Raw genomic sequence first — 21535 nt, 5'->3', positions numbered from 1 at the left:
ACCGTGATACATAGCACCATTAAAAATGTATGTTGTTTTTATTTTATTTTAAAAATACTATTCATCAAGGATGTTTTAAACTGACCTGAAGTGACAGTTATCATTCATTCATTCATTCATTTTCTTTTGACTTAGTCCCTTTTTTAATCCGGAGTCACCACAGTGGAATGAACTGCCAACTTTTACAGCACATGTTTTACGCAGTGGATGCCCTTCCAGCTGAAACCCATCTTTGGGAAACATCCATACACACTCATTCACACACTCATACACAACGGACAATTTAGCCTACCCAATTCACCTGTACCGCATGTCTTTGGACTGTGGGGGAAACTAGAGCACCTGGAGGAAACCCACGCAAACGCAGGGAGAACATGCAAACTCATCATCAAAGTATCATGAAAAAAAAAAATTTTGTTCATGTAAATATAGAGCTGAAAAAAGAAGGTTTTCAAAACTGAAAATAAAAAACTTTATTAATGATTGTACCTTGACTAGAGTGATTTCTGACATAGAAGTTATTAGAGTGATCATGTGACAGAAGACTGGAGTAATGATACAAAATATGTATCTTTGCATCAGAGAAAAATATGTTTACAAATATTTTTCTATAGAAAACAGTTAATCTAAATTTAACATTTTTATTGTATGTTTGATCAAATAAATTCTGTCCAGAAGTCACATTTTTCAAAACAAAAAAATCATGTTAAATATTATTTACATGCTTTTATTTTGAATGATAAATCATTATGCATATGTTGACAATGTTTTTCATTTATTCATTCTTTTTTTTTCAGCTTAGTCCCTTTATTAATCTGGGGTTGACACAGCGGAATGAACCACCAATTTATCTAGCATTTGTTTTTAAACTTACACACTTCTACACTACAATTTTTTTAGCTTATCCAATTCACTGCGTGTCTTTGGACTTGTGAGGGAAACCGAAGCACCCGGCGGAAACCCACGCAAACACAGGGAGAACATGCAAACTCCACACAGAAATGCCAACTGACCCAGCCGAGGCTCAAATCAGTGACCTTCTTGCTGTGAGGTGACAGCACTACCCACTGCGCCAGTGTGTCGCCCGACAATGTTTTTATTTCAATAATGTTCATAATTACTTAAAGCAATAAAGGCAGACACTTCACTTATATTTAATTTGTTTTGTGCGCATATACGATTAATTTTGTAAATTACATTTTAAGCAAAAACAAAAATGGGACATCTTGTCATTGACCCATATATACTTATAGACGCCAAAAACACATTAATTTTAATTTAACAGGAGGGCTAATAATTCTGACTTCAACTGCTTATATACAGACAAGACTAATATATTTCTAGTTTTCTGTTTTGACTTTGTAGTTCAATGTGACATTTTTTTTGTGATTCATTTGATTTTGTGTGATTCATCTGTATATTAATCACAGCACAGGTGAATATATTTACCTTTGCTCCACAAAGGCATCAATGAGTTCCTGTCTCAGACAAACCAGCCGATGAGGATGAAGCTTTGGGAAGCCCAGTTGCTGACACACAGGATTTAAATGCTGTCCTTCAACATGCAAGAAGTTGAGGTCAGGTGGGAAAGTGAAAAGTAGATCCAGGATGTAGTGCCGACCGTCATTACCCACAATGCCCTTGTACTCCACGGAGGAGCATAACTCTACTGTAGTGTCGTCTTTGTTTAGCACTCGGTGACGCTGCACCCTCAGCTTTTTACTGGGTTTATCAAGCAGCTCCAGGTACCTGCACACAGATCAAAATATAGGAAATATACATGATATGATTCCAGGAGCATTTACTGTACAGAGTCATTATTGTCTTCATATCTTTAAAAAGGTTATGTTTTTAATTATTTTAATAATTTGCTGTCATTGCCATTGATCACAAGATGTTACAGGTCAGAAAAGTATCATATTTCCTGTAAAAAATGTGTATATGTATATATGAAGAGATCCGATGCAAAAACCTCTATTAGCCATTGGAAATTTTCATCTAATATTAGCATTTTTATCAGGCTCCTATAGCTTGATTCAGTAATTTCACTTTTATGGCAAAGAATAGGTTATTTTTATCGCTTTTAATATGAAATAACTAAACATAAACGTAAGAGGTTGAGAAAAATGCTCATTGTAGAAGAATATCCCAGATGGCACTTAGAGGTTTTTGCATCTGAACTCTTCATATGTACCCTTTAAGTACACTGTAAAAAATGTTGTCATGTTGTCCCAACACCAACAGATTAAGTTTACTTAATTGTTTTTACAAATTTAAGTGAATTGGTCATAAAACAAATAAGTTGTCCCCAAAAAATCTCAAGAATTGTGATGTGTCAGCTCGTTTTAAATAAGTTGTTTGAACAAGCAGCAAAAATCCTTTTTTGAGTGTAATGCATCATTGTATGTATATCACGGTGTAATTTTATAATTGTTTTGGACATTTGTCACCTCACAGCAAGAAGGTCGCTGGTTCAAACCCGGCTGGTCAGTTGTTATATCTGTGCGGAGTTTGCATGTTCTACCCGTGTTGATGTGAGTTTCCTTCAGGTGCTCCAGTTTCCCCCACAGTCCAAAGACATGCGCTATAGGTGAATTGGGTGAACAATAATTGGCTACACTGTATGAATGCATGTGTGAATGTGAAAGTGTATGGGTATTTTTCAGTACTGGGTTGCAGCTGGAAGGGCAATTACTGCATAAAACATATGGCGGAATAGTTGCCGGTTCATTCCGATGTGGTGACTTCTGATAAATAAGCGACTAAGCTGAAGGAAAATGAATGGATGAAAGCATTGTACATTTCCTTTGGTAATATTTCATACATTTATTTAAACAGTCATCAGTCTTGTAATGGTTTTTAGGGCATTGCATGTCCAAGCCCCCAAATACATCAAAGAGATGCTGAAATCTTATAACTCTAGTAGGAATCTGAGATCCTCAAAACAGTTACTGTGAATTGTTCCTCGTTTTAGATTAAAGACAAAAGGAGGCTGTGCTTTTGAGGTAGTTGCTCCCAAATTGTGGTATGCTCTTCTTCTGAAATTAACACTTGATTTCCAAAATCAGCTGAAAACTCACCGGTTCAACCTTGCCAATGTCTAAATTGTTTTTATGTTGCATGTTTAATTACTGTTTATTACTTTTACATGTCAAATGTGCTTTGTCTTTTAGTCCTCATGATACAAGTTTGTTGTAAAGTACTTTGTTACTCTTGTTTTGAAAGGTGCTAAAGAAATTAATTTTACTTACATAAAACTCTTCTTACCAAGGTACAGGGACAATGTCATTAGATAGAGTTTACAAACAATACTACAAATAAATAAATATTTTTTTTTGTTAAAGGACACCTAGGTTACCCTTTTTTCCAGATTTAAGATAAATATTTTGTGTCTCCAGAATGTGTCTGTAAAGTTTCAGCTCAAACACCCATCAGATTTTTCATTATACCTTTCACAAGTTTCTATTTTATAGCTCTGACCATCAGGTAGCAGTTTTTGTGTACTGCGCCTTTAAGGCTAGTCCTTCACGCCCACCGTTTCCACGTGCCTGTCAGCACCTTAATCTCCTTCCTCGGCTGCTTCAGACACAGACAGACATGAAGGAAGAAGATCTCACGTTATGTTTGTGAGAAATACTACAGTAAGAACTTTACCAATGAGTATTTGATGCATTTGTTGTGTTGCAACAATGAGTCACACACAATGTTGTTACAAAGTTCACGCACACACACAGATACACACACACACACACTGCGGACACACACACACAGACAGTGGGTGTTTAGTTTTGCACTGATTTTTCAAGCAAATATGACAGGATACAGCTTAATCTCCACTGCTGTATGGATATCTGTTATGTTAATGTACAGAATAAGTCTGATTTATCATCCACAAACCTGGATTGAAGCGTCTTCTTTTATAATTGTTCTGACATGCGGCTGTGCTGATGAGGTAAATATGAAGTAAATCGCTGTAATTCATTACACACGTGCACTGTTTTGAAACATTTTAATTGTAAAACTTACTCTTGATCACGTTTGATGATGATTGATGATCCTAGCGAACTGAACAGATCTTTTATTCTTTTATTCTTTATTATATGCGTTACTACGGAGACATGTTAATACGCAGCTGTTAATCAATTCGGTGGATGGGGGATTTCACTCCTACGTCAAGTTGCGGTCGATCTGAAAAGCGCTCCAATTGGACCACCGTTTTTATGTTGTTAAATTGAAAAAAGGACTGGGTGTGTTTATATCACCCCAATATGACGGTCTATACACTATACATACAGATATGTCTGTCCAAACAGCTTGAAAAGTAGATTTTTCAACATGGCTGCCCTTTAAAGTTATTTTTTGCTTTTATTAGCATAGGGCAGTATTTAGGCCAGAAGTGAAGTTGAATCTGAAATTGTCTTTGAGCCAGGACTCAAACTCAGGATGCCTGAAGCTCAATAGTGCTCTTAGTCGGCAATGTCAGTCCCCTGTGTTTTCGTCATGTGACCTTCCCCATGTGCTCCTTTGTTCTGTTTTCCCGCCATGTCATTATGTTCATGAGTTTCACCTGTGTTCCTCCCCTGTGTGTTATCAGTTTCATCAAGTCATGTGCATTTATAGTCCTGTGTGTTGTGTTTGGTAAGCACTAATTTAATAAAATTGAATAATACTTTGGACTGTGGGGGAAACCAGAGCAGCCGGAGGAAACCCACGCCTACACAGGGAGAACATGCAAACTTCACACAGAAACCACAACAACTGGGCCAGCTGGGACTCGAACCAGCAACCTTCTTTGTGTGAGGTCAACAGTGCTAACCACTGAGCCACCGTGCTGCCCAAATTGGATAAGGTATTGAAAAGAATTTCTTTAAGTTAAGTTAAGGTTATATCTGACAGTCTAAAGAGTGTGTTTTGTGCCCTATTCAGACAACATGATTTTTTTCTGTCATGGGGATTTGTAGACGACAAATGGGCTTTGGGATGAAAGATTCAATCATTTTTTCGCATGTAGCATATCAAAGTGTTTGACAACTGAACTCATGTCCCTAACACATCACAGAAAGTCTAGCGTGTTTTATTTTTCCCCCATCATCCTTGATGGTTTTGTCAAATGAGTGACGTTGACCAATTGGAGCACAGAATTATTTCTATACACAGCTTTTATAATGTTTTTTAATGTTTGTGAGGGCAGGGATGCTTTGTTTGAAGCCATTACTGGGAAACCACTTCTACAGCTACAAAGGTGTCTCTTGATGTTTCAGAATGAACCTACTTATGTACTGTTTACATGCAGAAAACACACATATATCTAGTGAAAACTTTCATCGCATTGTAGATTTCATGCAGGGATTAATTGAGAAGCAACGTGTCTGTCTGGCATACAGGATATAGCACCCATGACATCTCAGGATTATAGCTAGACAAAATCCCATAATTTTACAAAGTGACTGTCATAAACTAAAATAAAATTGTGTAGTCTAAACGGGCTTTTACCTGTCATCAGACACCACGGTCTTGCCGAAGTCAATGGAACCATAGACGACACTCTGTTCTTGGTCACACTCCAGGATTCCTGGCATGATAGTTTGGGCAGTAACGCGATACCCTCGGTAATCAATCACTGCAGTGCCGATAAGATAGAGATCGTCCTGATCCACTGCCCAATACGCCTTCACGCCATTCAGGTCAAGGACAGGAGCTGCGTGGGCCGCAGCGTCTCCTCCTAACTCTCTGTACTGGTCCCGCACATCGAAGCCCAGACTGAAGAAAATGTTGTTCCAGACGAACATCTGTTGTCGCGGTTCTTCACTGGGGTTGATGGGCATCACGTTTCCATCCACCACTGCCATCGCTCCTCGAGTGGCAGCGCTTACAAAATCACTGTTAACCTGAGGAAGGTGGTGAAAGGGGATTGTTACCAGTTTTTAGATACAAGTTTCTCATTTAAACTAAATGGTCTTGATGTTACAGTTTAGGCTTTTCACAACTCAAAGTTAGGTTTCAGGTTTTTTTTTCTTTTTTTCTTTTGAGCTTGTCTGTGGAATATTTACTGTCTGTAATCATATCATTACTATGTTTTAATGATGTGAATATTATTTATATCTAATATTTTTAACAATTGTAATAATATAAATGTTTATATATAAATAATATAAATAATATCAAATTTTAAAAAAAAAAAACTATTTATTAATAGCTTAGTCAGGCAGGAAATGCGTAAAACATACAGTATTCTGGATAAGTTTGCGGATCATTCCGCTATGGCAATCTCTGATTAATAAAGGGACTAGGCCAAAAAGAAAATGAATGAATGAATAGACAACGCTTCTTGGTTTAAGAATTTGTAGATATTTGGACTAGAAACAAGACAAAACCTGAGCATTTTTTGCAGTGTGATTGATTCATTCGTTAATTGATTGAGGGATTGGACATTTATGTTTATTTATATATAATAGTTGTAACAATTGTAAGAATATAAATGTTTATATATAAAGGGTTTTAAAGCAAAAATATCCCTGTTTGGGTTCTTATATATACAAGACATTTGTAACATTAGGCGGGGTACAATGGGGCTTAGAGTCCAAACGCAGTTTATTAAAAGCTTAGTCTGGCAGGCAATGGTTTTTTATATTTTTTATATTTTTATGGTTTTTTATAAATATTTCACGGCAAAGAAAAGGCTGTTTTGAAAGATATACCTGAAGTAGTTTTATGTTTTTGCTATCAGAAAGTTATGTTTATGTTAGCAGGAAGTAGCTAGGTAAATAAATGCACGCATATTTAAAGTCACAGCGAAAAGTAGCAGACTAATATGGTAATTAAAGGTAGAAATGCTCAGTTCTTTACTGTTTCGTAATTTAAAAAATAACAATGTTAGAAAGAAATACACAGATATTCAGGAAACGTCAGGGTGTTATAGATATGTTAGTTTTATTTCAAATAGTTATTAAATTACAAAAATTAAAAACTCTGTGTATCTATCCACTTGAACCTTGCAGATGAGCAATTAATCTGCTCAGCTGATTTACGATGTTTTAACAATGCTCCATTGAAAGCTTGAAACGCTGTCAGTGATGTGAGCACACCAGCAGCCAATAGTGTTCAGCTTTTTCTGATGATGACTCCCTCAAAATTTCATTGGCTGTGGTTTGGTAGCTTGACTGAGCTGTTGGTGAACAAGTTGTTGTCAGATCTTGTAGTGTGTCACCCCCCTCTTGTGTGAACATCACAGCGATTAAAAGACACAAATTCAAGTCATGTAGTGTGAACAGCACAGCGACCTGCCAATGTTTAAAATCCTGTAGTGTAAACTAGGCTTGAGGTGCATGATGGGATTTGCAGTTCCTCTTCGGATGGGGAACTCCAATGCTATGTGGAAACTTCCACTATGGGGATTTCGTCAGAAACCAATCATCTGAAAGAGTATAAAAACGGGCCAATGAAATGCCAATGAGTTGGCGGCGTCAGCGTTCACAGCTGGCATCAATGACAATCAGTCATGCTATAAAGACGCAGCCAGTGCCATGCTCGACATCCTTTCGCTTTCAGAGCCTTTCACGAAGCTTCTGAGAAAGTCTTTGACGGTATCTCCAACCTGTGTCTACAGAGAGAGATCGAGAAGCAGCTTCTCCCGGTCCAGAGCACATATACGCAGTGGCAGATGGTCGAGCTGGGTTTTTCTCCCTTGCCCTGGCGTCCTTTGGGTCCGGTCCTCCAAGAGCGGTTTGTATATAGGAAAAAAGCTTTCCTAAAAGAGCAACACGGTCGTGCAGCGCGTCTTTTTCAAGATGTCACTCCAACCGTGCGTCCCTTCAGGGTGGAGACTAAAAGGTGGCATCTAAAAAGCAGACATGATGGCCGTGCTTTCTCGGGCTGCTTCGGCCATGGGTCTGGTGATGGTTTATCCCCCAGCCCCGCGGCCGGACCGACTAGTTTGGTGTTTTGCGAAGGATATAAGGAGGCAAGACCTTCAAAGCCTCCTGTCCCCTTCTTCCCGGAAGTGCACAGTAAACTCACGCAGTCTTGAGGGCTTCTCTGTCTCCGCGGGTTTTCACCAAGCTCACGGAGGGTGCCCCCACACCCCTTCGGCTCGTGGGCATCCGCATGCTTAATTATCTCGATGACTGGCTGATTTAAGCCCACTCTCGGGAGCAATTGATTATGCACAGTGACAAGGTGCTCCGGCACCTCCGTCCATTGGGGTTTCATGTCAACCAAGAAAAGAGCAAGCTCGCCCCCGTGCAGAGCATCTCCTTTCTTGGGTTGGAGCTGGACTCGATCACCATGAAGGTGCGCCTCTCACGAGGACGCGCGAGCTAATGCTGAACTGTCTGATAGAGTTCAACAGATAAAAGGTGGTCCCCCTGAAATCTTTTCAGAGGCTCCTGGGAAGCAATGGCTTCACGATCGGGTCCCTAGACGGGCATGGCACGCGGGCACACACCGAGTGACTGTCACTGCGCTGTGTCACCGCACCCTCAACCCCTGGAAGGACCCCTAGAGCTGTTGGCAGTGTTTCTTGCTCTGCGCCACTTTTTACCGGTGCTGAGGGGGCAACATGTGCTGGTCAGGACGGACAGCACGACTGTGGTAGCGTATGCCATCCGTATGGGGGGTATACGCTCCCGCCGCATGTCTCAGCTCGCTCGCCGTCTGCTCCTCTGGAGTCATACGCGGCTGAAGTCGCTGCTTCCTATTCACACCCCGGATGGGCTCAACCGTGCGGCCAACGGGCTCTCACAGCAGTTCCTTCCCCGGGAGAATGGCGACTCCACCCCGAGTCTCGGGGCATGCGTAAGTATGCGTTTCCCCCAGTGAGCCTACTCGCGCAGTTTCTGTGCAAGGTCAGGGAGGACGAGGAGCAGGTCTTGCTAGTTGCGCCCCCTGGCCCAACCGGACCTGGATTTATGAACTCTCCCTCCTCGCGACGCCCCCCCCCCCGGCGGGTCCCTTTGAGAGAGGACCTACTCTCTCAGGGACAGGGCACCATCTGGCACCCTCGCTTAGTTCTGTGGAACCTCCACGTGTGGTCCATAAGACGCGACGAGGAAGACTTAGGTAACCTACCGTTGGCGGTGGTTAATACCATCACTCAGGCTAGTGCACCCTCTACGAGGCATGCCTCCGCCCTGGAGTGGAGTCTATTCACTGAGTGGTGCGCTTCTCGCAGAGAAGTCCCCCGATCTTGCCAGATCAGTGTTGTGCTTTCTTTCCTTCAGGACAGGTTGGAGCGAAGGCTGTCGCCCTCCACACTGAGGGTTTACGTGGCCACCATCTCCGCTCATCATGATGCGTGCATGGCGGCACCGTGGGGGGCATAACCTCATCATCCGGTTCCTCAGAGGTGCGAGGCGGATGTTTCCACCCCGCCCCCTCTCATGCCCTCTTGGTATCTCGCGGTAGTGCTACGAGCCTACGAAGGGATCCCTTCAAACCACTTGACTCAGTATCCTTGAGTTTTCTGTCCTTGAAGACAGCTCTGCTGGTCGCGTTGGCATCGATTAAGAGGGTTGGGGACCTGGAGGCATTTTCGGTCAGTGACTCGTGCCTAGAATTCGGGCCGGCCTACCCGGCTATGTGCCCAAGGTTCTTACCATGCCGTTTAAGGAACAGGTAGTGAGCCTGCAAGCGCTGCCCACGGGGGAGGCAGACCCAGCCCTTTCATTGTTGTGTCCTGTTCGCGCTTTTCAAATATATGTGGACCGCACTCAGAGCTTTAGATCCTCTGACCAGCTCTTTGTCTGTTTTGGTGGTCGGCAGAAGGGAAGTGCCGTATCTAAACAGATGTTGGCCCACTGGATAGTGGATGCCGTCTCCCTCGCTTTTCTGAGCCAGGGTGAGCCGTGTCCTCCGGGGGTGAGAGCGCACTCCACTCGGAGCGTCGCATCCTCCTGGGCGTTAGCACGCGGCGCCTCTCTGACAGACATTTGTAGAGCTTCGGGTTGGGTGACACCCAATACATTTGCAGTGTTTACATTCTGTAAGTGGAGATATGTGCATCTCCCTAACCCGGAGATACATGCGCTTTTTCAGCTTTGTCAGTTTAGTTCCCCATTTTTTGGCGAACCCTGCAGAGTTCCTCCGAGGCCCCCAGCACCTGACTCAGCGGAGAAGTCAGGTGTTGGCCCGTTACGTTGTTGGCATGCCCGCTGGTCAGCCCGCGTTCTGGGTATAGGTGCCTGCTATGCGTGATCCCCGCTGGCGATCCCATACGTTCACTCAGCCACGGTATAGTCCCCCCTTCTAGGCGGGCTCGTGTCTTCCCTCCCCACTAACCATCCTTATGCAAGGACTCCCATCTCTGGGCTAGTCCATAGGTTGTCACCAGGTCTCCCCTCTGGGTAGCAGGTGAGCTCCGCAGCGTCCTCCCTATCGGGACTGAACGCTTTCCCAACGTACTGTCGTATTAAAACTTATTTTACTGGGTTTTTGCGACTCCCTGAAAAATATAACTGTTACTGAACAGGTAAGTAAGGTAAGTAAGGGCCAGGGGACACGTTGGAATAATGTGTCTCGGGGCGTTGTAGGTGCGCTCGCTGTACTGCGTGGCACACCCTTCGCCAGGGATGCGGTAAAGTTCTTTCGTTGTGGCGTTTTCCATAGATTTCCCCATAGTGGAAGTTTCCACATAGCATTGGAGTTCCCCATCCGAAGGGGAACGTTACGATTACTAAAGTAACCCTTCGTTCCCCGAGGGGGGGAACGGAAATGCTATGTTCCTTCACCACAACGATTGTCCCTTAGCTGTTGAGCGTGAAAGTCTCTTCAGCTAGAAAAGGATTTCAAGCATGGCACTGGCTGCGTCTTTATAGCATGACTGATTGTCATTGATGCCAGCTGTGCACGCTGACGCCCCCAACTCATTGGCATTTCATTGGCCCGTTTTTATACTCTTTCAGATGATTGGTTTCTGACGAAATCCCCATAGTGTAAGTTTCCACATAGCATTTACGTTCCCCCCCTCGGGGAACGAAGGGTTACTTTAGTAACCGTAACGTTCTCCAGCGATCTGCAACTGCTAGATCGCTGCTAATCATTTACATTTACATTTAGTCATTTAGCAGATGCTTTTATCCAAAGCGTCTTACAAATGAGGACAAGGAAGCAATTTACACAACTATAAGAGCAGCAGTGAATAAGTGCTATCGACAAGTTTCAGGTGTGTAAAGTCTAAGAAGCAAAGCATTAGTAATGTTTTTTTATTTTATTTTGAGAGTACAGTTAGTGGTATAGCCAGAGAGGCAGTTAAAGATTAGGAAGGAAAGTGGAGACTAAATAGTTGAGTTTTTAGTCGTTTCTTGAAGACAGCAAGTGACTCTGCTGTTCTGATGCAGTTAGGGAGTTCATTCCACCAACTGGGCAGATTGAATGTGAGAGTTCGGGAGAGTGATTTCTTCCCTCTTAGGGATGGAACCACGAGGCGACGTTCATTCACAGAACGCAAGTTTCTGGAGGGCACATAAATCTGCAGAAGTGAGAGCAGATAAGAAGGAGCAAAGCCAGAGGTCGCTTTGTAAGCAAACATCAGAGTTTTGAATTTGATGCGAGCAGCAACTGGCAGCCAGTGCAAACGGGTGAGTAGCGGAGTGACATGTGCTCTTTTGGGTTCATCAAAGACCACTCGTGCTGCTGCATTCTGAAGCAGCTGAAGAGGTTTGATAGAATTAGCTGATCATGACAACATTAAGTCCCACTTCAGAGCAACACTGCATTTTATTGTAAATAAATGTTATTTATTTGTTTGTTTATTTATTTAAATTTATTGAACAAATTATCCACTTATCCATTTATAAAACTGTAATTTGCTTTGTTTATAAACAAATCAGCATCGATTGAATAAATTATTAGGATATTAAAACTAATGTCATAATGGAGAGCCATGAGAATGGAGAGGGGCCTGTGATACTATTCACCGTGTGCACCACCGGTCTTGCTCCGTTCCCATTGGTTCGGCCATGGGATGGGTTGGAAAGCTCATTTTGAACTTCTCAAACAAACCCCAAACAAACTTTGCTTAAACATTTTGAGATGAATTTTTTCGTTTATTGCCATTAACAGATGCTTTATGCAAAGTGCCACACACATTACTTATTTATTTGTAGAAATACTTTTTTGTAAATTAAACACATCAAGTGTTAAAGATACCTTGAAAATGGCTCGATCCCTTATCAGGCGGTCAGTAGCGTTTTTTCTTGGAAGCTCCCTTGTGGTCTGAAGTTCTTCGTTCCAGTCCCGGGCCTTTATTCAACACAGAGAAATTAGTAAAATCCAGCTTGTGTAACTGGCTGGTGTTCTCATGTTCAATGTGTTTACCTGAACAGGCAGGTGTTCTTCATAACCCAGGCGGAAGGAGCTGACATCTTCCGCTCGGACACAGTCCAGTGTATGATCCAGAGCTGGAGCGGTCCAGCTGAACACCTGGAATGGGGTCGCAATCCTTTCAAAGGGGTGAGTGGACCGTCTAAAGACAGCACACACAACTTACTGCAGATTCAACATTATATTTTTAAGAAAAAAATATCCTAATAATTTATTCAATCGATTCAATCAAAAATGCTGATTTATTTCAAAACAAAGCAATTTACAGTTTTATAAATGGATAAGTGGATAATTTGTTCAATAAATTTAAATAAATAAACAAATAAATAACATTTATTTAGAATAAAATGCGGTGTTGGTCTGAAATGGGACTTAATGTTGTCATGATCAGCAGCGATCTAGCAGTTGTACATCGCTGGAGAACTACAAATGCCATCATGCACCTCACACACACTAGTTTAGTTTTTTTCTCTGATTGCACAGCTGGAAACTCATTTTGACTGATTACCAGGACTATAAATACACCTCACATTCACCCATACAGTGCTGAGTCTTGTTCCCCTGTAACATTTCTAGTGTTTTCCTTGCCTTGTCCTTCTATGGTTTTTGATCTTTGCTTTGTTTATTGTTTTATGTTGTTTTGCTGCCTGTCTCGACCATTCACCTGCTTTGCTGACTATGCTTTTGGATTACCCCTATGTTACTCTCTGCTTCTGTTTGACCATTGCCTGCCAGACTAAGCTTTTAATAAACTGCGTTTGGACTCTAAGCCCCATTGTACCCCGCCTAATGTTACAAATGTCTTGTATATATAAGAACCCAAACAGGGATATTTTTGCTTTAAAACCCTTTATATATAAACATTTATATTCTTACAATTGTTACTATTATACCAAGAAGCATTGTCTATTCATTCATTCATTTTCTTTTTGGCTTAGTCCCTTTACTAATCAGAGGTCGCCAAAGCAGAATGAACCGCAAACTTATCCAGAATACTGTATGTTTTACGCAGCGGATGCCCTTCCATCTGCAACCCATCACTGGAAAACATCCATAGGGCTCTATTTTAATGATCAAGGCGCAAAGTCTAAAGCGCATGGCGCAAAAGCATTAAGGGCATGTCTGAATCCCCTTTTACTGGGTGTGTTCTGAGTCTCACCTTTCATTCCCTTTAAGAATAAGTTTTGTCGTGCCATAGCGAATTTGCTATTTACATGGTGGACTTTGTAAGTGGAAAAACTGAATGCTTCACTAGTGAGAAAACAGTTAAACAAACCAGCTGCAGCATGAGGATAAAGAATGAGCCTGCTCCAATCTGCCTTATCTTTCACTTTCTCTATCTCTCTTTCCTGGATAAGGAAACGGTGTCGTAAGCACCCTATTGAAGACATGCATTAGCCTACATAATTAATTTAGTTTGTTAAGCGCAAAGATTTGTTTCAAAACTATTTCTAAATTCAGTTCTGATTTCCAGCAAATGAATAAATGAACAGTAATAACCAAGTGTGATCAAAACCACACCAGAGTTATAGCAAAACACACGGCCTATGCCCCATATGGTCCAAAACCTGACAGATGGACAAATTTAAGCTTGTTTTTAATAAAAAAATATAAATATGCATATAATAAATAATACTGCTAATAATAATAACATTATACAGAAGCAAGTTGTCATGAATAAACTTAAAAAAGCCCCTCATAATGAAGGCTTGGAGGCAGTGGTTTTTATATTTATGTAAAAAGTAATCATTTTTGTAATATTTTAATTCTTTATCATTTATAAAGATATTTGCGTGTTGCTGTACATTCTGCGTGTTTTAAGCAATGCGTAAGCAAGGCGCATAACTAACGCGCTCTGCGCTGGACTTTAGACTTGCTTTCAGCTGGTCTATTGCAGAGTCTATTTTAGTTCCTCAAATTAGCAATGCGCCAACAATGCGCCTTAACAAATAGGGCCCATTGTCTTGTTTTGAGAAATAATGTGCACAAATTAAGGGACTTTAAACAAGAAAAAAATCTACCAATGGAGTAAGAGAAATAATCTTGTTTTGGATTTAATACAAGATTATTTTTCTTACCCCAATGGCAGATTATTAAGCTTGTTTTAAGAAGAAACTCACTTAATTTTGCCATATTATTTCCTAAATCAAGACAATAAGTTTTACTTGTCTAGACAATGCTTCTTGATTTAAGAATTTGTAGATATTTAAACTAAAGACAAGACTTCTAGGTAATAAAAGCATTTTTTGCAGTGCAATCTAATTATTTTTACATTGCATATTTTGCAAAAGGCCAACATGATATTTTTTACTATGATTTTAATTATATTCTTGTTTTCCTGTCTTTCTTACTGTCTTCCTGTCAGTTTTCGAATCTCATGCATGCACACGAGGCCTTGAATGGTCTAACACCACAATATTTATCTGAGCTTTTAATCTCACTCCTAGACATGCATTATGCTTGTTTGATGCTGGTCTTTTAACTGCTCAGTCAATGTGGCTAAAATCTATGGGAGACCAGGCATTCTCTTAATTGGCACCTAAATTGTGGAACTCTTTGCCCTCTTTGATATTCGCAATGCAGAATCCCTAAGTATTTTGAAATCATCTCTTAACTTAATTTTTAGGGTAGCTTTTATTTGACTTTTACATGATTTTTAGATTATTATTATTATTTTATATTTTTAATATTTTTTATTATTAAATTTTGTTTGCATTCATCCTTGTATCTTTTACTGCTGCACATTTTATGTCTGTAAAGTGCCTTGAGAAGCTATTTTTAAAGGCACTATATAAAAATAAAGTTTATTATTATTACAATCAAAATTATCGTACAGTATATGACTTCGTACATCGTACAGTATATGACTTGCGGCTCAACAAAACATGAATTACTTTTAAATAAACAAACAGTTACTTCAATTTTTATTTATAATATAATGTAAGTGTAAACATACAGAATTAAAACATGCAAATAATATTGTAGTATTTTAAATCTACACTGTTATTTTTAATCAGTCCAGTAAAATACATCCACTCAAGCTGGTTTTGGCTAGATATATATATTTTTAATATCTTAAAATCTTGATGAAAAACTCATACTTTAACACATTTTCTTTGCATTGATGTAACTTGGTACTGAAATACCTCCTTTTCAGCAAGGCACTGAAATTCTTCTTGAAGACTGCACTGATCTGAGTCAGGAGATCCAGCAGAGCGTGACTAAGGAAACTTGGTTCGGCTGGTTTTGGATTAAAGCTGTATGTTGTAGATCTGTGTGTAACAGAGGTTTAAAAATGTGAGAAGAAGGCACATAGCAGAGCTCCCGACCATTCTTAATAATATAGGTTCGAATAGTGCTGTTTAAATAATCTAAAAATCTTTTAAAAATACATTTTTATACATTTGAGGTCAACCTGGAGGACGACTGTACTTGATAACTCACTGATTGATGAAGAAGCCACGGGTGGATGCTGTTATACTGAAGTGTCTGTCTTCCATAGTGACCACGTTCAGATACATCAGGTCTCCATGCATCTTTCTGTTTCCAGGAGGAGGATTCCAGCTACTCGAGGCCAAAACCTTCAAGCACTCTGACGACTGTTTAAAACATGAACAAGTACAGTTGAAGTTAGAATTATTAGCCCTCCTGAATTTCCAATTTCTGTTTAACAGAAAGATTTTTGTTCTGTAGACAATCACAAAATATAGCTTAATGGGACTAATAATACTGACTTTAAAATTGTTTAAAATATTAAAAAACGGCTTTTATTCTAGCGGAAATAAATCAAATAAGACTTTCTCCAGAAGAAAAAATATTATAGGAAATACTGTGAAAATTGCTCTGTTAAACAAAATTTGGGAAATATTTGAAAAAGAAAAAATATCACAGGAGCTAATCATTATGACTTCGCATATACAATCATAAATTAATAGCAGTCTGACATGTTTCTGTCACAGTTCCTCAATTTCGTACCTTGCCAAAAGTGGAATGAGGTTGAAGGGGCAACAGAAGACGCTCCTTACAGCCTGGAAAAAGGTGATCTGGAGGACAGCAGTTGATCTGTTTCATTCCGTCCCCTCTTCGCTTAGGTTTGCTGTTCTCTGAGAATCACCCAAAGATTAAAGTTATGTTATTAATTACTTACATTCATGTGTTCCAAATTCTTGAGACATTAATTTACATTTGGAACGCATTTTAAGTTATTTTAAATGAAATCTGGGTGCTCTCTCACAATCCATAGACAGCAATGGTCCTGACTCAGCCACAAAAACATACTCAAAATCCTTCAGTGATTTAATTGTAGTATTATCAAGGTATGAAAATACTTTTGTGCTTACATAAAACCAACAATAATGACTTTATATAACAGTTTCTTCTTCTCAGTCTCCGTATGTATGCTTCTCAGTGTCAGTGTAGGGCACACATTTATGCTGGTGATGTATTTCGGATGCTCCTATGCTTTGTTTCAAACAGAGAAAGTCACATGCAGGCATTCAGGGTATAAATACTGTAGGTAAACAGTGTGTCAAATTTCAGAAATTATAGGTTGATATCTAATTTTGAACTTCACTGTAGAGATTTACAATTTGGATGCTTTTTTGTCATAGATTTTTGACATTAAATGTGTGGCCTTGGACAACAAAACCATCATAACTGTAGATGTTTGGAAATTGGGTTTTATAAATCATCTGACAGTTAAATAAGTAAGCATTCCTTATATTTATGGATTGTTAGGAAAGGACTTTATGAATCTAGAATCTGAGGTCACAAAAAAGAAATCTAAATATTGTTCAAGTTCTTTGCAAATACCTATTACTAATAAAAAGGTTTTGATATATTTACAGTTGAGAATTTCCAAAATCTCCTCATGGAACTTGATCTTTACTTAATGATTTATGAAAAATCAACAAAAGACGTAAGGGACACACATTTGTAGCGGTATTTGGCTAATAAAATAGGTTGGGTGATAGGGGTAGAAAACCCAACTACAGTTTCTCAAATAATTCAATTAAATACTTTTTTTTTTTTTAAAAACTCCAACAAATGCATGATTTAATCAAATAAACCAAAATCCAATGTTCAATCAAGCAAAAACAATCTTGATAAAGGAGGAAAAACAATTTTTTTGCTCCATTTACTTCTCACAATCTACTGTACATTTTATTTTAAACAAATTTCTGTGAGTTTCGTATCTTACCTTCCATAATTTCCTCTGTGACGCAGCTGAGAAAGGACGGTGAGCTGCCCTCCACCCCGTTATAGCCATCCGTGAGGTCCAGGCTCTTTAAAAGCTCTCTGATGTGGCTCAAATGCATACGCACTTCACGAACGCTGTATGGCTCTTGGTCATTTTTAAAGGAGAATGAGAACACAAATCAGTTGGTCAGTCAGTTCAGTTGGTTTATGGCTCAGTCTGTTTATTACTGATATATAGCCTAAATTCTTCTTGTGATTTACTAAAAGCTTGCATCAGCAAAAACTATTGGTAAAAACTTGCTGTCATGATTTACTGAAGATGCAGAGTAAACAGCAATGAAAATAGGGTTTCTGCAGATTTCACAGAGTCAAATGTAAGACTTTTAAAGACCTTTTTAAGACCATGAAGAATGACATCTCAGATTTATTTAGGGTTAAACGCTAAGGATTTTTTAAAGGGTTAAGCAAAACAAAAACGTACTTGCCCTATCAAAAAACTAATTCTAATTAGCTATTTCTTAGCCACATATTTTAAATAATGTGTCAAAACAAGCAGACCCTAGTTGCATACATAAATATTTTTTTTTAACATAACTTTAAAAAAGACTCTTTAAAAACTAAATGTATGAACAACAGACATTTTTTAGCATAAATATAGTTTCGCTAAATGTTTTATTGAGCTGTATTGTAGGTGATTGGAAGTGTATTGGATCGATTTGGTAGCTTTACATAAACAAGGGAAAATTAAGACCCGTTTAAAATTATTTAAGACATACATTACAATATTTCAGTGAATTTAAGACTTTTTGAGACCTAAAATTTTGTTTTTGAAATGTAAGACATTTTAAGACTGCTTAAGCCCAACACAGTTATTTTTAACAGCTGTTTATGGATTCATAGTAATTAAAGGGTGTGGTCCACAGAGTGTTTTTTAGGCTTGGTTGTGTTTATAAGATGCTAAGCAATATGTGCTCATGCTTCATTTGTAGAAAATCACGTTTTTTTTATATATTTTTGATTATATAAAGGTACTCAGCTAACATAAAAATGACTGTCATATTTCCTAGTTGCTCCAAAAGCCCGCCCTCAAGATGCTCTGATTGGTCAGCTAACATAATTGGCTCCATGTCACCACGTCACTCCCCTACAGGCACGCGCTTTTGCGCTGTGTAAACAGTAGCTGTTAGCTGTATCAGATTGTGCCCTAATTAGACTGAAAATGAAAGTGACACAGCTAAACCTCACAGCTGCTCTCTAAAATAGAATCTGACAAGTGTCTTTCACATATATTCGGAATACGCATGTGTAAGTAATATAAAACGTTCCCATATCTTTAGCGAGTTTATTATTTAAGATGTAGAATACAGGGAAATTGTCCGCATATAGTGAGAAACTGCAGCACTGCTGAAGATTATGGGTGTTTACAGCGGTTTGACTGATAAATATGAATTTGTAGCTAAATTGTTAGAGACGCAAAACAGCATTTACCGTTGTTTACAGCCTTGGTTACATCCTCACTACAACATACTGTTAACACTAGAAACTGGGCCTGTAGTAATCAATTTTAACAAATAAAAATACTTTACAGGTTGTGGCTCACAGCTTCGTCGGTTGGAGGAATTTTTAACCAAATCCAGCGCTGAACTGGGAGAGTTTCTGGAAGCTGTCCTTTGTCAAATGTTAGCTATATATTTTTATAATTCTCTGGAACATAGTTAAAATTTAAATTTAAGCACGTCTCCCTTTGTGTCGCGTCCTTTAGAGGGGAAATGCAGAAACAGAAGAAGCTCTGTTTCTGGATAGCTTTGGATGGCATTTTAGCTTTCTCTGCTATATACAGCATCACTGGCCATGCTCCTTCACTGCGGGAGGTGTTTGCGACTGGTGAATGTGCGTAACTAGAAGTATTTGTGATCTCACTAGCCCGAATGAATTTTTTTGTAGTTCCTAAACTGCGTTCGCTGTAGGCTTTGCTAAGCTAACTCTGTAAAAGCCAATGTCTCCCATTGTATTGAACTTTGAGTGTCTTACACTCAGAGATGTTGTTTGTTAACACAGCTACATTACACATCAACTAAAGTTTAAGATATGATATCGTAGTGGACCACCCCTTTAAGCTTTCTCATGCAAAATAAATAGAATTTTTATAGTTTTTAATTCAATCATACAGATTCAATTTTCAGTAGTATGGTTTCAATTACAGATTTGACCAAAATGTTTCAAAATTTTCTAATGTCAATTAAAAATTATTGCAAAACTACAGAGTTTCCATTAATCAAGGATTTCACAAAGCAGCCATTGACTTGCTTAGTGTTTTTGTTCCTACTATGGATTCTTCAAACATTTTTCAGAATATTTTGTTGTGTGTTGTGAACATTTTAGAACCACTTCAGCAACTAAATTACAAGGTAATTATCATTTTGGGATAAACTAACAAACTCCTGGGGCAATAAAATATATCACTCAGATTTGAGGTTGGGTGGGTTGTAGGGTCTTACCCTCAACAACACTCAGAACGGAGCCCTCCTGTAGATCTGGTATGGATCTAAGATGGGTAAAGTTGTCGAGAGTGACTCCATTCAGCTGCAGGGAAAAGCAGGTACGCTGACTGGTCTCCTCTTGGTCCATCAATACTTGCTTAATTTCCTGCACCGTAGCTAAAGGTGACACCTTGACCCCAATATAAACATACAGACAAATATGAGCATATGAGTGTAAAAATATATGGAGCAAAATTAGTTTAATACTCAGCTTCCCAGGGTTAACTAACAGTAGTTCAAGTCTGAAAAGCTTATTCTGAGTGCCAAGCCTGGGTTTTACCTGGAAGTCTGTTGGTTCTGTTCCAGGAGCCTGGATCTTGACTGTGAACCCTGCATCCTCAGAAGGGTCAATGTCTGGAACAGCAGAAACCTGCTCTGTTGTTCCGTCTACTGGGCCGTCTAGCACATGGCCACTGGTCAGGGTGTCAGGGCTGGATGCTTGTATTTTAAATGAGAAAGTAATATAAATCACAACAGAATTAGCAATGTTTACATTTATTAGTGTTAATAATGATTACTCTTATGTGAGCATTAGATGATAGGAAAGGAAATCTCGTTATCACTTTATTTTAATGGTACTTTTTGCACATTTTGATTACTATAAAGGCCAATTCGCACCACATAGAAGAACGACAACAAACAAGCCACTTGGAGTTTCTTGGATCAGTGTTGCCATTGGTTGAAGTTTGTTTTTCCCAAATGAACATGTGTTTGTTGAATTGTGTAATGTCTAAGCAGTGTAAAATGATTTTCCAATAAATGACAACAACCTCAGACTTAAATCTGACTAGGGACCAGATAGGCTTCACATAAATGTCTGTTTAGCACTGAGAAGGATCTCTTAATGAATTATTTAACATTTGTGAGTGGCCATTGTTCAAAACATTGCAAAACTAACTCACCATTCACCAAGCACCATTGTGTCTAATGGGCATCTAAACAGACATCTTGGATAAAACAAGGCTAAATTTGGGCTTTTGGTGAAAATCTAAATAGTGTAATCTAAAATGAAAATGTCAGTGAAATCAAACAGATTGGACAGATACACACGTGTTGTCGTTCATTCCTGTGTATATAATAACTAGTCTATTTTGGGCTATTCTTAGATGTTTATTAGATTTTATACTGACAGCCCCTATTAGACATCTATTAGATTCAGCACAAAATATACTTGTCAATATCACCAACTTACCCGTCAACAAATTGTGCTATAGGGACCATGAAAACTGAAAGTTTCCAAAAATGAAAGTGAAAGTGATTCCAAAATCTCTATGTAAAAATCAGGATTTATCAGTGGTTAAGTGGTCATTTTAATAGGTGTCACCAAGGCAATATATTGACCAATATTTGCCATTATTTGTTTGAAATTAAATGTCTCTCTAAGGAAAATAAACTTTCTTGACCTGTCAGCTGTTACTGCGCTCCCAGGCACTTATAGTACACTCAAATGCACATCAATTCATTATAAATAAAGAGCA

General features: G+C 39.1%; 1 protein-coding gene across 2 annotated transcripts in view; it reads right to left on the bottom strand.

The window, feature by feature from the left end:
* LOC130215288 (clustered mitochondria protein homolog) overlaps positions 1–21535 on the bottom strand; it is a 50535-nt gene that overhangs the window by 25188 nt on the left and 3812 nt on the right. For both annotated transcript variants that reach the window (XM_056447212.1, XM_056447213.1), the window contains exons 2-11: positions 20338–20495; positions 20016–20187; positions 17519–17662; positions 16294–16421; positions 15763–15917; positions 15465–15590; positions 12313–12460; positions 12145–12237; positions 5494–5888; positions 1450–1749 (exon numbers count right to left, since the gene is read on the bottom strand). In XM_056447212.1, the coding sequence (XP_056303187.1) occupies positions 1450–1749; positions 5494–5888; positions 12145–12237; positions 12313–12460; positions 15465–15590; positions 15763–15917; positions 16294–16421; positions 17519–17662; positions 20016–20187; positions 20338–20495 (1819 nt within the window). The remainder of the gene's footprint in view (positions 1–1449; positions 1750–5493; positions 5889–12144; positions 12238–12312; positions 12461–15464; positions 15591–15762; positions 15918–16293; positions 16422–17518; positions 17663–20015; positions 20188–20337; positions 20496–21535) is intronic.

This window comes from Danio aesculapii, chromosome 21 (genome assembly GCF_903798145.1).
Source record: "Danio aesculapii chromosome 21, fDanAes4.1, whole genome shotgun sequence".
Lineage (NCBI taxonomy): Eukaryota > Metazoa > Chordata > Actinopteri > Cypriniformes > Danionidae > Danio > Danio aesculapii.
Note: the sequence above shows the minus strand (reverse complement) of the source record. Positions and strands in the feature narration are given on the sequence as shown.